At 66.2% G+C, this 12,976-nt stretch overlaps 1 protein-coding gene across 19 annotated transcripts in view; it reads right to left on the bottom strand.

Moving 5' to 3' along the window:
- Nucleotides 1-1,432: 1,432 nt before the first annotated feature.
- Nucleotides 1,433-12,976, bottom strand: part of LOC119064680 (plectin) — a 51,072-nt gene continuing 39,528 nt past the window's right edge. For 17 of the 19 annotated variants that reach the window (XM_053660960.1, XM_053660961.1, XM_053660965.1 and 14 more), the window contains 2 exons: nt 8,811-12,191; nt 1,433-8,730 (listed from right to left, as the gene is read on the bottom strand). In XM_053660960.1, coding sequence (XP_053516935.1) covers nt 2,512-8,730; nt 8,811-12,191 — 9,600 coding nt within the window. In that variant the 3' untranslated portion in view covers nt 1,433-2,511. The remainder of the gene's footprint in view (nt 8,731-8,810; nt 12,192-12,976) is intronic. The other 2 variants (XM_053660971.1, XM_053660970.1) reach the window with 1 other exon arrangement.

The following is a 12,976-nucleotide window of genomic DNA, read 5'->3' as shown; positions in this document are numbered from 1 at the left end:
GAGCCGTAAGCAGATCTCTCGGGTGTCTGCGCACAGCAGTGACTCTGGGACACTCTGAAAAGGAGCTACAGCCCCGTATGCGGGCAACTGTGCCCTGGGACACAGGCCACCCGACCCGGGTCCGAGCTGCCTGCACACCCAGAGCACAACTGGGCCTCCTCTTGGGCCTCCACCCTGTGCGGGCAGGAGTGTGGCCTGTGGCCGGGACTCCTGGCCACCCCGGGAAATCGTGTGGCTGGCAGATGAGGACCTGAGGACCAGGACCAGACGACAGGGAGGAGGGGCCAGGGGCACACAGGGAGGGTGGTGTGTCCCGTGTGCAGAGGAGGCACCTGCCACGTGGGGCCGGGTGACCTGATGGGGGACGCTGGCCGTCCAGTGCCCGCATACGGGCATGGCCCAGGCGGCCCTGCAGGAGCTGTCGGTGGGCAGAATGTCGGGCAGCCTCACACGGAAGCAGCGGACCCCCTGTAGGACCACGGTGCCGCCCCTCAGCGGCGGGTGCCACACCTCAGCGGCAGGCGTCACCGTGAGTCACGGCCCTGGTAGGCGGGAACCGAGGAGTGAAAGGTGAGTAGCCCGCCCTCCAGGCCCACGGTGCCCAGTGGGGATGCTTCTTGCCCCCGCACTGCAGGCTCTGAGGACAGGACGGTGCTCATCTCCAGGAGAGCACACTCCACCTGGGACACAGCAGGAACGTGTCCCACTCCACTTGCCGGGTGGCCCGCACCAGGGCAGCCGGCTCCCGTCCAGTGGACCAGCAGGCCGAGCAGTCTGCCCGGCAGGGAGGAGGCCGCTGTCCTGCGGAACCTCAGGGTGTCCACACCCAGCTTCCACGGCAAGTGGTGCAGGAGAGCAGAGCCCGAGAGGAGTGTGATCACTGGGACAAAAGCCAAAGATGATGCCTGGTCCCCACCCACGGTTCCGGGGGGCTATGGCTGCCCCCTCACCCTCTCAGTTTCCTGAGGAAGAATCCTGCAGAAGCTGGATACACCGTGTGCTGGAGCTCGCGACTGTACCCGCCCTGGGAGGGTCCCCTTAGCTGACAGGAACCACCTTGGTTCCACACGGGGGGGGGGGGTGCAGTCAGTGACCACCTGGCACAGGAGCAGGTGAAGCCCCACCCTCAGAGGTAAGGGCCAATCACAAACTCAGCCTGCGGGGCTGAGCAGTGACAGGTCACCACCTGGATGGACAGCAGGGGACAGCGGGAGCTCACCTGGTCCCTGCCTGCCACCTCGTCTTCTGCTCAGGGCCCTGCAGTCTGGGCTGCTCCTCCCTGAGACGTGGCCTCAGGCCAGCGTCTTTGCGGAAGCCCGGCTCCTCCGCCCCAGCCAGGACACAGCGGCCCAGCTCCGAGCCCAGGTCTGAAGTGGCGGTGGTACCCCAGTGTACACCTGACCCCAGGACAAAAGAGCGCGAGAGACCCACAGGAGGGTGGAATTGCTTTATTGAGGCGGATCCCGCAGGCCCGCCCATGGTCAGGTTAGTGTTCTGCCCTGAGGCAGCTGGGAGCCGGGCACCACCACCTGCCGCCCGCCCGGGTTAGTGGAACATGCAAAGCTCAGTCGGAGGGAGGAGGCAGGGAGGAGGCCGCCGAGGCCAGGAGCTGGGTGGAGCCGGAGGGGTGGTGCCAGGCCGGGCCGCTGGACTCAGCAGACGGTCCGCCGGCACCTCCGTGGCTCCCTGGGAGGGGCGGGTGGGAGGGCGCCCCAGGCAGGACCTCAGGGGCCGGAGGGGCCAGGGGTTGGAAAGAGCCTGTAGGAGGCCCAGCCACCCCCAGCCACAGCTGGCAGCCCCAATTCACCAGGAGGGCCTGTCTCCCACCCCAGGCCTGGGTCCTCGGGGCCCGGGTGTGAAGGGGACACAGAAGGCACTTACTAGGAGCTGAGGCTGAGAGGCAGCAGCCAGAGGCCTGGGGTCTCAGGAGAGAGTGTCAGGGGCTGGAGGCAGGGACAGAGCCCGGGCCAGCTGGACCTGCACACTGGGCCCTCACCTTCCCATGGGGAAGGGGCTTCTCTGAACGGGCTCAGAGAGATGGCTGACCCAGGAACCCCCTCCCTCCACGCAAGGCCCACTGAGCCAGCAGGTCAGTCCTGGAAACAGAGAAAATGCCGGCCCTGAGGGCCCTGCTCAGGACGGGTGCCCCGCTGCCCAGGGCAGCTAGAACTGATGGGGCCAGCCCCCCGCCAGAACCCTCCCTGGGCAGATGGGAGGGTTGGGCTGGGGACCCGGCTCTGGACCTCCAAGGCACCTGGCTGTGGTGAGTGGCAGGTAGAGAAGAGGAAGGGCCAGGGGGTGAGGTGGTCAGCGGAGCTGGACCAGCCCTCTCCCCCAAGACACAGGCTGTCTGGACAGCACACACGTGAATATATTAGTCTGGTCTTTTTGGTTAGACTTGAGGCACCGCTTAAGAGGAAGACACCTTTAAACATTAAAGAGAGAAAGACCCAGCGCCTGGGTGGGGAGCCTGGCCACATGCAGAGCGGAAGGGCGAGGGGCAGGCGGGCATCAGGCCTTGGCGGACTCGGGGCCCCCCGGGGAGGTTGTGTGCCCCGAGGCGTAGCGGCGGCCGTAGCCTGAGGAGGAGTAGGAGGAAGAAGAGAAGGTCATGGAGAAGCTGGAGCCAGTGGCGTCGAAGCTGCCGCGGCGGGAACCAGCCCGGGAGCCGGTGCGCGAGCCAGTGCGGGAGCCGGCGGTGGAGCCGGAGCCGCTGATGCTGTAGGGGCTGTAGTAGCCCTTGCTGGACTGGGCAGAGGCCTCCAGCAGCCGCAGCCCTGTGCCCTCCTCCACCATGCTGCGGTCCAGCGCATCCTTGTAGGAGATCTTGAGCTTGGTCTTGGGGCAGGTGAGGTACTTGGAGTACGCGCCCACGTCGCGCAGCTTCTGGGCGGTGCGGGCGTCCACTGTGCCACGCTGCAGGGCCTCGTCGAGGGGCACGCGGCCGGGTGCGTCGGGCTCGATCAGGCCGCCGGTCAGGTACTGCACCTCCAGGAAGCGCTGGCCGGCCTCGTAGTAGAGCCAGCCCTTCTTCAGGGCCTGGGCGGCTGACATCTTGGTCTTGGTGCGCGGGTCCTCGAAGCCACTGAAGGCCTTCTGGGCCAGGTTGATGCGATCCACCATGATCTTGTCCACCAGGCCCTTGTCGACTGCGTCCGTGACAGGGAGGCGCTCGCCGGTGCTGGGATCAATGATGCCGCCAGTGCAGGCCTGAGCCTCCAGCAGCCGCTGGCCCGTGATGTTGTCCACCAGGTTGCGGTGCATGGCCTCCGTGATGGACACCTTCTCCAGCGTCTCCGTGTCCAGGATGCCGGCCACGGGGCCTGTCTCCTCTGTGGGGTCGGACCAGGAGGCCAGCTGGGTCCTGGAGACGGCAGGGCTGATGGGGTAGGAGGAGGAGGACCCCACGGAGGACGAGCGGGAGCGGAAGCCGCTGGCGTTGCCTGAGAGCATGTCGGCAAATTCAGTGATGGAGAGAGTGCCGGCGCGGTACTGGTCCAGCACGGAGCGGTCAATGAGGTTCTTGGTGATGGCCTCGTCGATGTCGTACTGGCGGCCGGAGCGGCGGTCGATGATCATGGACTTGACCACGCCGTCCGAGGAGGAGATGGTGATCTCCTCCCACTCGCACTCCTGCTCGGACAGCTCCAGGTAGGTCTGGTGGTCGATGAGGCCCTTGCGATAGGCCTCGTACACCGACATCTCCCTGCCCGTCTCGGGGTCCACGATCACCACACGGCGCTTGCGCACCGAGGACTTGGAGGACGTCTTCCGCTCTCGCTTCTTCTCCTTCAGCGGCAAGAGGCACAAGCCCGTCTGGGGGTCGGTGATGCAGCGCTCCATCAGCTGCAGGTAGGTGAGGTTCTCCTCTGTGTTGGGGTCGAAGAAGCCCTTGGTGTCGTCCGAGGGGTCGGTCAGGATCTCGTTCATCTCCTCGTCGAACAGGCCGCGCTTGTAGGCCACCTCCACGGGCAGCCGGTGGCTCTCCTCAGGGTCGATGATGCCGCCCGTGGCGATCTGGGCCTCCAGCAGGCGGATGCCGTGGTCCTTCAGGATCAGGCCCTTCTTCATGGCCTGGAAGAGGGAGATGAGCTTCCCGGAGTAGGGATCCTTGTAGCCAGTGACGGCGCGCTCAGCCGACAGCAGCTTGTCCTTGAACTCAGGGCCCACAATGCCCATACGCACAGCCTCCTCCACGGTCAGCTTGAGCCCCTTGATGGGGTCGATGACGTAGCCAGTGGCTGCCTGGGCCTCCAGGAGCTCGAAGGCCGTGCCTGGGCGGATGATGCCCTTCTTCATGGCCTGGTACACAGACAGCCGCTCCTTGGTGGCATCGACAAACACGCCGGCGATGCAGCTGGTGCCCTCGAGGAACTTCTGCAGGTTCTTGGTGACCTCCTCCACGGAGGCCAGGCCCTCCTGCAGCTGCCGCGCAGTGGCCTCGTCCAAGACCTGTGAGCGCACCAGCTCCTCCACTGTGATCTGCTTACGCAGCCCACGGAAGGTCAGCTTGCGGGTGTCCGAGAGCGGCAGGAGCAGCTGGCCGCTGTTCTCGTCGCGGCGGCACCGCCGGAGCAGTTGTGTGTAGCTGAGGCGCTCGTCCGTGGAGGGATCCAGGTAGCTGCGCACCTCGCTGGGCTCCGAAAGCTGGTCGTGCGTGTCCTTGTTGAGGTAGCCACGCTGGTAGGCCACCTCCAGCGGGAGGTGGAAGCCCAGGCGCGGGTCCACGATGCCGCCTGTGGCCAGCTGGGCATCCAGCAGCCGCAGGGCCTCATCCGCAGGGATCAGGTCCTTCTTCATGGCCTGGAAGAGTGAGATGGTCTGCTCCGTGTAGGGGTCGCGGTAGCCGGTCACCGCGCGCTCCGCTGACAGCAGCCGGTCATGCAGCTCGGGGCCGACCAGGCCCTTCCGCACGGCCTCGTCCACAGTCAGCCGTTCGCCCTTCACGGGGTCCAGAAGGAAACCCGTGGCCGCCTGTGCCTCTAGCAGCAAGCGGGCCACCTCGGCACTCAGCAGTCCCTTCTTGAGGGCCTGGTAGATGGTCAGCGTCTGCTGGGAGCCGGGCAGATAGATGCCAGCCACGCAGCCTGTGCCATAGAGGTAGCGCCAGGCGGACTCTGCCTCGAGCACCTCGCGGAGGCTCTTGGTGCCCTCCCGGAGCAGGCTGTAGGTCTCGCGGGAGAGGATCCTCGCCTCGTACAGGTCCTCGGCGGTGAGGCGGCGGCGCACGTAGTCGTAGGAAGCCAGGTTCTGCTGGCGGATGATCTCGGTCTTCTCGATGATTTCGATGATGATGATGATCATGCGCTCCTTGGTCACGCGGCCCGCCTTGAAGTCGGCCATCAGCTGAGCCCTCTGCTCCTCAGGAATCAGGTCTGACTGCATGACCTCCCACAGGGACATAGTGGAGCTGCCTTGGCTGCCACCACTGGGGATGTCAATTTGTGTCTCCTCGAACGCCCTCCGGGTCTCCTCCTCTGTGTACACCTGTGTGGTCTCCACCACCTCCTCCTTCTCCGCCCCCTTCAGTGGCAGCAGGCGCAGGCCGGTCTCAGGGTCCTCCACACAGCGCTCCAGCAGCTGCAGGTAGGTGAGGTTCTCGTGCGTGTTGGGGTCGAAGAAGCCCTTGGTGTCGTCGCTCGGGTCTGCCAGGACGCGGTTCATCTCCTCGTCGAAGTAGCCGCGCTGGTAGGCCACGTGCACGGGCAGCCGGTGGCTGTGCACGGGGTCGATGATGCCGCCCGTGGCGATCTGGGCCTCCAGCAGGCGGATGCCGTGGTCCCTGAGGACCAGGCCCTTCTTCATGGCCTGGAAGAGGGAGATGGTGCTGCCCGAGTACGGGTCCTTGTAGCCCGTCACGGCCTTCTCTGCCGACAGCAGCTTTTCATGCAGCTCGGGGCCCACCACGCCTGCTTTCACTGCCTCATGGACATACAGACGCTGGTTCCGCACAGGGTCCACCAGGAAGCCAGTGGCCGCCTGGGCCTCCAGCAGCAGTGTGGCCGTGCTGGGCCTGAGCAGGCCACGCCGCATGGCCTCGTAGACGGTCACCTTCTCCTTGGAGTCCTCCAGGTAGATGCCAGCGAGGCAGCCACTGCCCCGGAGGAGCGTCCGCACGGAGTCCACCTCTGACAGGTCCTTCACCGATGTCTTGCCATCCTTGAGCTGCTCAAACTGTGCCTTGTTGAGGACCCCGGAGGCCAGGAGCTCGCTGGCCGGCACTGGCGCACGGAGGCCACTGAAGGACAGCCTCTGCTGCCGTGTGGTCTCCACCTCCTCCACAATGGTGACGAGGATCTTGATGATCTTCTCCACGGTGACCTTGCCCGTGCGGAACTGCCGCAGCAGCTCCAGCCGCTGCTCCTCCGTGAAGTACTCAGAGCTGATGAGCTCCCAGATGGTCACTGTCCTGCCCTGGAAGCTGCCCACAGGGACCTCGACCGTGGCCTTCTGGAAAGCCTCACGGGCCTGGAGCTCGGAGTAAACCTCCTCCTGCAGGGCCCGGGCGGCCTTCTCTGAGAGCGGCAGCAGGCTCAGCCCCGTCAGTGGGTCTGGCCGGCACTGCTGCTGGAGCTGCCCGTAGGTGACCGGCTCCCGTGTCCTGGGGTCAAAGTAGGTCTTGGCATCGTCCCTGGGCACTGACAGGGCTTTGTTGGTCTCCTTGTCCAGGTGACCCCGGGTGTAGGCGACGTCCAGGGGCAGGCGGTGGCTCTTGCTGGGGTCCACGATGCCGCCTGTGCACAGCTGGGCATCCAGCAGGCGCAGACCCTGCTCCCTGGGGATGAGACCCTTCTTCAGGGCCTGGAACAGGGAGACGCTCTGCCCTGAATACGGGTCCTTGTAGCCCGTCACGGCCTTCTCAGCTGACAGCAGCTTCTCGTGCAGCTCGGGCCCCACCAGACCAGCGCGCACGGCCTCATCCACGGTCAGCCGGGCACTCGTGGCAGGGTCAATGACATGCCCAGTGCCGGCCTGGGCCTCCAGCAGGGCCACTGCCGCCTCTGGCTGCAGCAAGTCTTTCTTGAGGGCCTCATAGATACTCACCTTCTGCCCTGCCTCCTCCAGCCACACACCTGCAATGACGTTGGTGCCCCGCAGGGCGCGTCGCACAGCGTCCACATCAGCGACCTCGCGCACGGAGCGCTTGCCCCGTTGCAGCTGCTGGTAGAGATCCTGGTCGATGACCCCGCTCTCCAGCAGTGTGGCGGCGGGCACCAGGGCGCGCAGGCCCTCAAAGCAGAGCTGCCCCTTTTGCTCGTGCTCCTCGACCACGGTGATGACGATCTTGATGATCTTCTCCACGGTGACCTTGCCCGTGCGGAACTGTCGCAGCAGGTCCCGCCGCTGCTCTGCCGTGAAGTACTCGGAGTTGATGAGTTCCCAGATGGTCACTGTTCTGCCCTGGAACTTGCCAAACGGTGCAGACACGGTGGCTTTCTCAAACACGTCCCGGGCCTCCGAGTCAGTGTAGACCAGCTCACCACCCTTGGCGGCCTGATCTGTGAGTGGCAGCAGGCGCAGGCCGGTCTCAGGGTCCTCCACACAGCGCTCCAGCAGCTGCAGGTAGGTGAGGTTCTCGTGCGTGTTGGGGTCGAAGAAGCCCTTGGTGTCATCGCCCGGGTCCTCCAGGACGCGGTTCATCTCCTCGTCGAAGTAGCCGCGCTGGTAGGCCACGTGCACGGGCAGCCGGTGGCTGTGCACGGGGTCGATGATGCCGCCCGTGGCGATCTGGGCCTCCAGCAGGCGGATGCCGTGGTCCCTGACGATCAGGCCCTTCTTCATGGCCTGGAAGAGGGAGATCTGCTCCCCGGTGTAGGGGTCCTTATAGCCGGTGACCGCGCGCTCGGCCGACAGCAGCTTGTGGTGCAGCTCGGGGCCCACCACACCCTCCTTCACAGCCTCATTGACAGTCAGCCGCCGGTTGCGTACGGGGTCCAGGAGGAAGCCTGAGGCTGCCTGGGCCTCGAGCAGGATGAGAGCTGTGCCCGGGCTCAGCAGCTGCTTCTTCATGGCGGTATACACACTCAGCTTCTCATTGGCCGGCTTCAGCAGCAGCCCCGCAATGCTGCTGCGTCCCTGCAGGTAGCGGCGCACGTCTTCCCGCTGTGCCAGCTCGGCCACTGTGGTGCGGCCCTGCGCCAGCCGCTGCAGCTCCTCTGCACTCAGGACCCCCACATCCTGCAGCCGCTGGGCAGGCACCTTCTGCCGCAGACCATCAAAGGCGTACTGAGGTTCCACCTCTGGGGCTGGGCCATCGGGCACCTCCCTGCCATTGGGCAGGGCTTTGGTGGCTGCAGCCTGCGAGGCGGCAATCTCCTCCGAATGTGCCAGCGCGGCCCGGTGCTCCTCCTCCAGCTGCTGCAGCCTCGCACGCAGCCTCTGGTTCTCCTCAGCCAGCAGCTTCTCCTGCGCCTGCCGCTGCTGCTCCAGCCGCTGCAGCTCCTCCTGCTTGCGCCGCACGCCCTCCTCGGCTTCGTGCTGCCGCCGGCGCGCCTCCTCCATGCTGGCCACTAGCTGCTGCTTCTCTTGCTCCATCTGCTGCTGCTGCCGCTGCTGCTCCTCACGCAGCTTCTGCGCCTTGGCCACCTCATCCTGGAAGAGCTGCTCCAGCTTGGCCTTCTCCTGCTCGATGAGGCGCTCCCGCTGCAGCAGGCTGTCCTTCTCGGAGAGGAAGGTCTGCTGCAGGGCCTGCGTCTCCTGCAACAGCTGCTCCTGCTGCACTGTCTGCATCTGTGGAGTGAAAGGGCGGTCAAGGACCTCAGCCCAGGGGCCCCCCACCCGGCCAGCCCGCAAGCATGAGGGGCCAGTACCTCCTCCGACTTGAGCTGTAATAACCTGGCTTCTTGCTTGAGCTTTTCCTTCTCGCGCTCCAGCTCGGCAATGGCTTTCCGCAGGCGCTCAGCATCTTGGTCGCTCTGCTGCCGCTGGATCTCCAGCGTCTGCACCAGAGTCACCTTCTCCTGAGTGGCGAGCTCTGTGCGGTGCAGCTTGTCACCTATCTCTTCTGCCTGCTTCCGGAAGCGCTGGGCGTCCTCCTCCGCTCGGGCCTGGGCCCGGCTCATCTCAGCCACACGCAGCTTCAGGCGCTCGGCCTCCGCGCTCATCTCTAGCTGACGCTGCCGCTCCGCCTCCAGGGTGCGCTGGAAACCCTGAGTCTCCTGTGCAAGCTGCTGCTCCATCTGTTCCTTGTCTTCCTGCAGCCGCCGGGCCTGCTCCTGTGCAAGCTCCTTCTGCTGCTGAAGCAGCTCCGCCTCTGCCTTGAGCCGTGTCGCCTCCTGCACCGCCTGCATCTTTTCCTTTAGCATCTTCTCAGCCAGAGCCCGCTGCTGCGCCAGGTCCTCCTCCGCCAGCTGCCGCAGCCGAGCTGCCTCCTGGGCAGCTACACTCAGCCGCGCAGCCTCCTCCGCCACCTGCTTCATCTTCTCCGCCTCCTCCTCCAGGAAGCGCTGCGTGTTGTCCTTGTCACGCAGGATGAGAGCACGGTTCTCTGCCTCAATACGCGCCTTGAGTTTGCCCAGCTCCTCCATCTGCACGCGCACGGAGAAGAGCTCCTCCTCCACCTGGCTGCGCTGACGGGCGGCCTCCGTCACCTCCGCCTTCAGCCGCTGCAGCTCCTCGTCCAAGATGCTTTTCTGGTGGTCAGTCTCCTCCAGCTGCAATCTCAGCGTTGTCAGCTCCTGTTCCACCTGTGCCTTCTGCCGCAACGTCTGTTCCGCGAACTTCTTGTGCTTCTCCATCTCTGCGTCGGCCGCCTGCTTCTGCCTCAGGGCTGCCTGCTCGGCCTGTGCCCGCCGCGCCGCCTCCTGCTCGGCTTCCTTGCGCAGCTTTTCTGCGGCAGCCTGCGCCTGCGCCCGGGCCTGTGCCTGCTCCTCCGCCAACTGCTTCAGTCGCTCCGCCTCCTCCACCTGCCGCAGGGACTGCGCCGCCTCCCGCGCAGCCTGCTCGCGGGCCTCCTCCGCCTCCTCTGCTGCCCTGCGCGCGGCCTCTGCCTCGGCGCGCAGCCGATCCAGCATACTTTGCTCCTGCTGCAGCGTCTGCTTCAGCTCCTGTTCCTTTTGCTGTACTGCAAATGCATGCGCCTTCTCCTCTGCCTGCAGCCGCTTCTGTGCTGCGTCCTGGGCCAGCTGCAGCTGCCGCGCTGACTCTTGTTCCGCACGCTCCCGCAGGCGCCGCGCCTCTTCCACCTTGGCCTTGAGCCGCTCCACCTCCTCCAGTGCTGCTTTGCGCTGCCGTGCTGCCTCCTCCTCCGCCGCCAGGCTCTTCTGCACGCGCTCCTCCGCCTCCCGGCGCCGTTGTTCTTCCTCCGCAGCCAGCTGCCGCTGCCGAGTGGCCTCTAGCTCCGCCTGTTCCTTGCTGCGCAGCGTGTCCTCTGCATTGCTGCGGATGCGCGTCAGCTCCAGCTCCAACTCTGCCTTGCCTGCAGCCGCCCGCTCAAAACTCGCCTTCAGGGACAGAATCTCCTCCTCCACCTGCCGCCGCTGCCGTAGCGTGTCCTCCACTAGCCCCTTTTGCCGCTCCAGCTCAGTCTCTGACGCCTTGCGCAGCTGTGCTAGCCGCTCCTCAATGTCAGCCTTGTGCTGGGCCGCTTGCTCCTCCAGCCGCCGCCGCTGGAAGGCTTCATCTTCTGCCAGCCGCCGCAGGCGCTCATTCTCTGCCTCCTTCTCCTTCAGCGCGATCTCTGCCTCTGTCTTGAGCCGTGTAGCCTCGCTGATGGCAGCCAGCTTCTCCGCAAGCACCCGCTCTGCCTCTGCCCGCTGCCGCGCCGCATCCTCCTCTGCCAGCTGCCGCTGCCTCTTGGCCTCTTCGGCCAGGGCACGCAGGCGGGCAGCCTCTTCTGCCAGTTCACGGAACCGACTGGCCTCGGCTTCCAGCCTCTGCTTGGATTTCTCACTGGTGGAGCGGGACTCCTCCTCGGCCCGTGCCTTGCTGGCCAACAGTACCTCCATTTCCGCCCGCACCTTGGCCAGCTCTGCCTCTAGTTCCTGGCGCTTCTGCGTGGCCTCGGCTGCCTCGCGCTGCAGCCGCCCTAGCTCCTCCTCTAGCAGCTGTCGCTGCTGCTCCCCCTGCTCTGTCTCAGCCCGCAGGCGGATGAGCTCCTGCTCCGCCGCGAGGCGCTGCTGCGCAGTGCCCTCCGCCAGCTGCCGCTGCTTTTCTAGCTCCTGCTCAGCTAGCTCCCGCTGTCGCACTGCCTGCTCCTCTGCCTTGCCACGCCGCCGAGCCTCACGCTCCGCCTCCTCCTTCTGCTTTTCTGCCTCCGCCTGTGCCAAGCTCTTCTGCTGCGCAACCTCCTCAGCCTGCAGCCGCAGCCGCAGCGCTTCGTTGGCCTTCAGCTGCCAGCGCTCCAGCTCCCGCTCTGCTTCCTCACGGGCACGCTCAGCCTCGGCCTGCTGCTGTGCATGCCGCTCCGCTTCCTCCCGCAGCTGTGTCACAGTCACGTGCTCTTCCTGCAGGGTGCGCTCCAGCTGCGCTGTCTTCTCCGCGAAAGAAGCACGCTTGCTCTGCAATTCCACTTCTGCACTGCGCTGCGCGGTCTCCAGGGCCACCTGCACCTGACGGGCCCGCTCAGCCTCCGCCTGCCGCAGACGCCGATCTGCTTCCTCTGCCTGCAGCCGCAGCTCCTCCAGCGCCTGCAGAGCCCGCTGCTTCTCACGAGCGGCCTCGGCCTCAGCCTTCACACGCAGGGCCAGCTCTGCCTCCGCCTGGCGCTTACGCTGGGTCTCATCTTGAACCTGACGCCGCAAGCGCTCCGCCTCCTCCTGCGCCTGTCTCTTTTGTGCCTCTGCCTCCTCTGCTCGTGCACGCAGGGCCTGCAGCTCACCCTCAGCCCCACTGCGATGGCGCTCGGTCGTTTCCAGCTGCAGGCGCACCACGCGGATCTCCTCCTCGATGCGCAGCCGGCTGCGTTCAGCCTCCTCTGCCTGCCGGGCCTTAGCCTGGATCTCGGCCTCCGAGCTCTGCCTCAAGTGCTGCAGCTCCTCCTGGATGCTACGCTTTTGCTGCTGCGCATCCACTGCTGCCTCTTCTCTCCGCACCACTTCCTCCTGCATGCGCCGCTGCAGCTCCTGCGCCTCCCGTTCCGCCTGTGCCTTCGCCTGCGCGTGTGTCTCCGCCAACTGCCGCTGCTTCTCCAGCGCGGCCTCCACCTCCGCCAGCCGCTCCCGCTCCTCTGCCCGCTGCTGCTCAGCCAGCCTCTGCGGCCGCGGCAGAGAGAAGGAGAGAACCAGAGAGGGTGGTGAGTGCTGAGCCACCGCCAGGCACGCACGTGACAGGGCACCACCACAGTCCACTGGACAGCACGATGGGGGTCAGGGAAGACAGAGGTCACAGCCCGGCGAGGGAGGGAGCGTGCACCCGCCCAGGGCACTCGGGGCAGCGAGCGCAGCCTGGCCCCACAGTGCTCACCGGCCCCCGGAAGGAGGCTCAGGCGTCCTCCCCTCTTCCCGCAGACAGGCGATGAGACAGACGGGGGGAGAGAGAGAGCAAAGCAGGAGGCTCGCGGGGCCACACCGCCACCACGGCCCTGCCTGCACACCACAAACGCCAGTGACCCGGCCCGTCCCGCAGCCCCGTGGAAAGTGGTGGGGCAGCCGCCATGGGACGAGAGTGCACACCTGAGCCAGCTCAGAAGAGATGCAGAAAGCCCGCGGCCCTGACCACAGTGGAGGCTGCAGGTGGACCAGATGGCCAGGCCACCCCGGAGGCAGGAGGAACAGGACAGCTTGGCACCCCACACGGCCAAGGCGCTTCATGCCACCCCTGCCCGGCCCCACAACCCAGCACCCCGGCTCTTCCAGAGCAGTGGCCACAGGAGCGACGGTAGGGAATCCGGAGGAAGAACAGGGGCCAGTGGGGCAGCTGGCGGGCAGGGGCAGACACAGCAGGGGGAGGAGGAGGTGCCAGCCACCACAGGGGAGCAGTGCAGCGCCAGTCGAGTGGGACAGGCCGAGCTCAGGGAGGGGCGCTGGTGGCGTCAGGC

This window comes from Artibeus jamaicensis, unplaced genomic scaffold, assembly GCF_021234435.1.
Source record: "Artibeus jamaicensis isolate MK-2021 breed Jamaican fruit bat unplaced genomic scaffold, CSHL_Jam_final scaffold_916, whole genome shotgun sequence".
NCBI classification, from domain to species: Eukaryota; Metazoa; Chordata; class Mammalia; order Chiroptera; family Phyllostomidae; genus Artibeus; species Artibeus jamaicensis.
The sequence above is the reverse complement of the archived record's forward strand: the minus strand, read 5'-3'. Positions and strand labels throughout refer to the sequence as shown.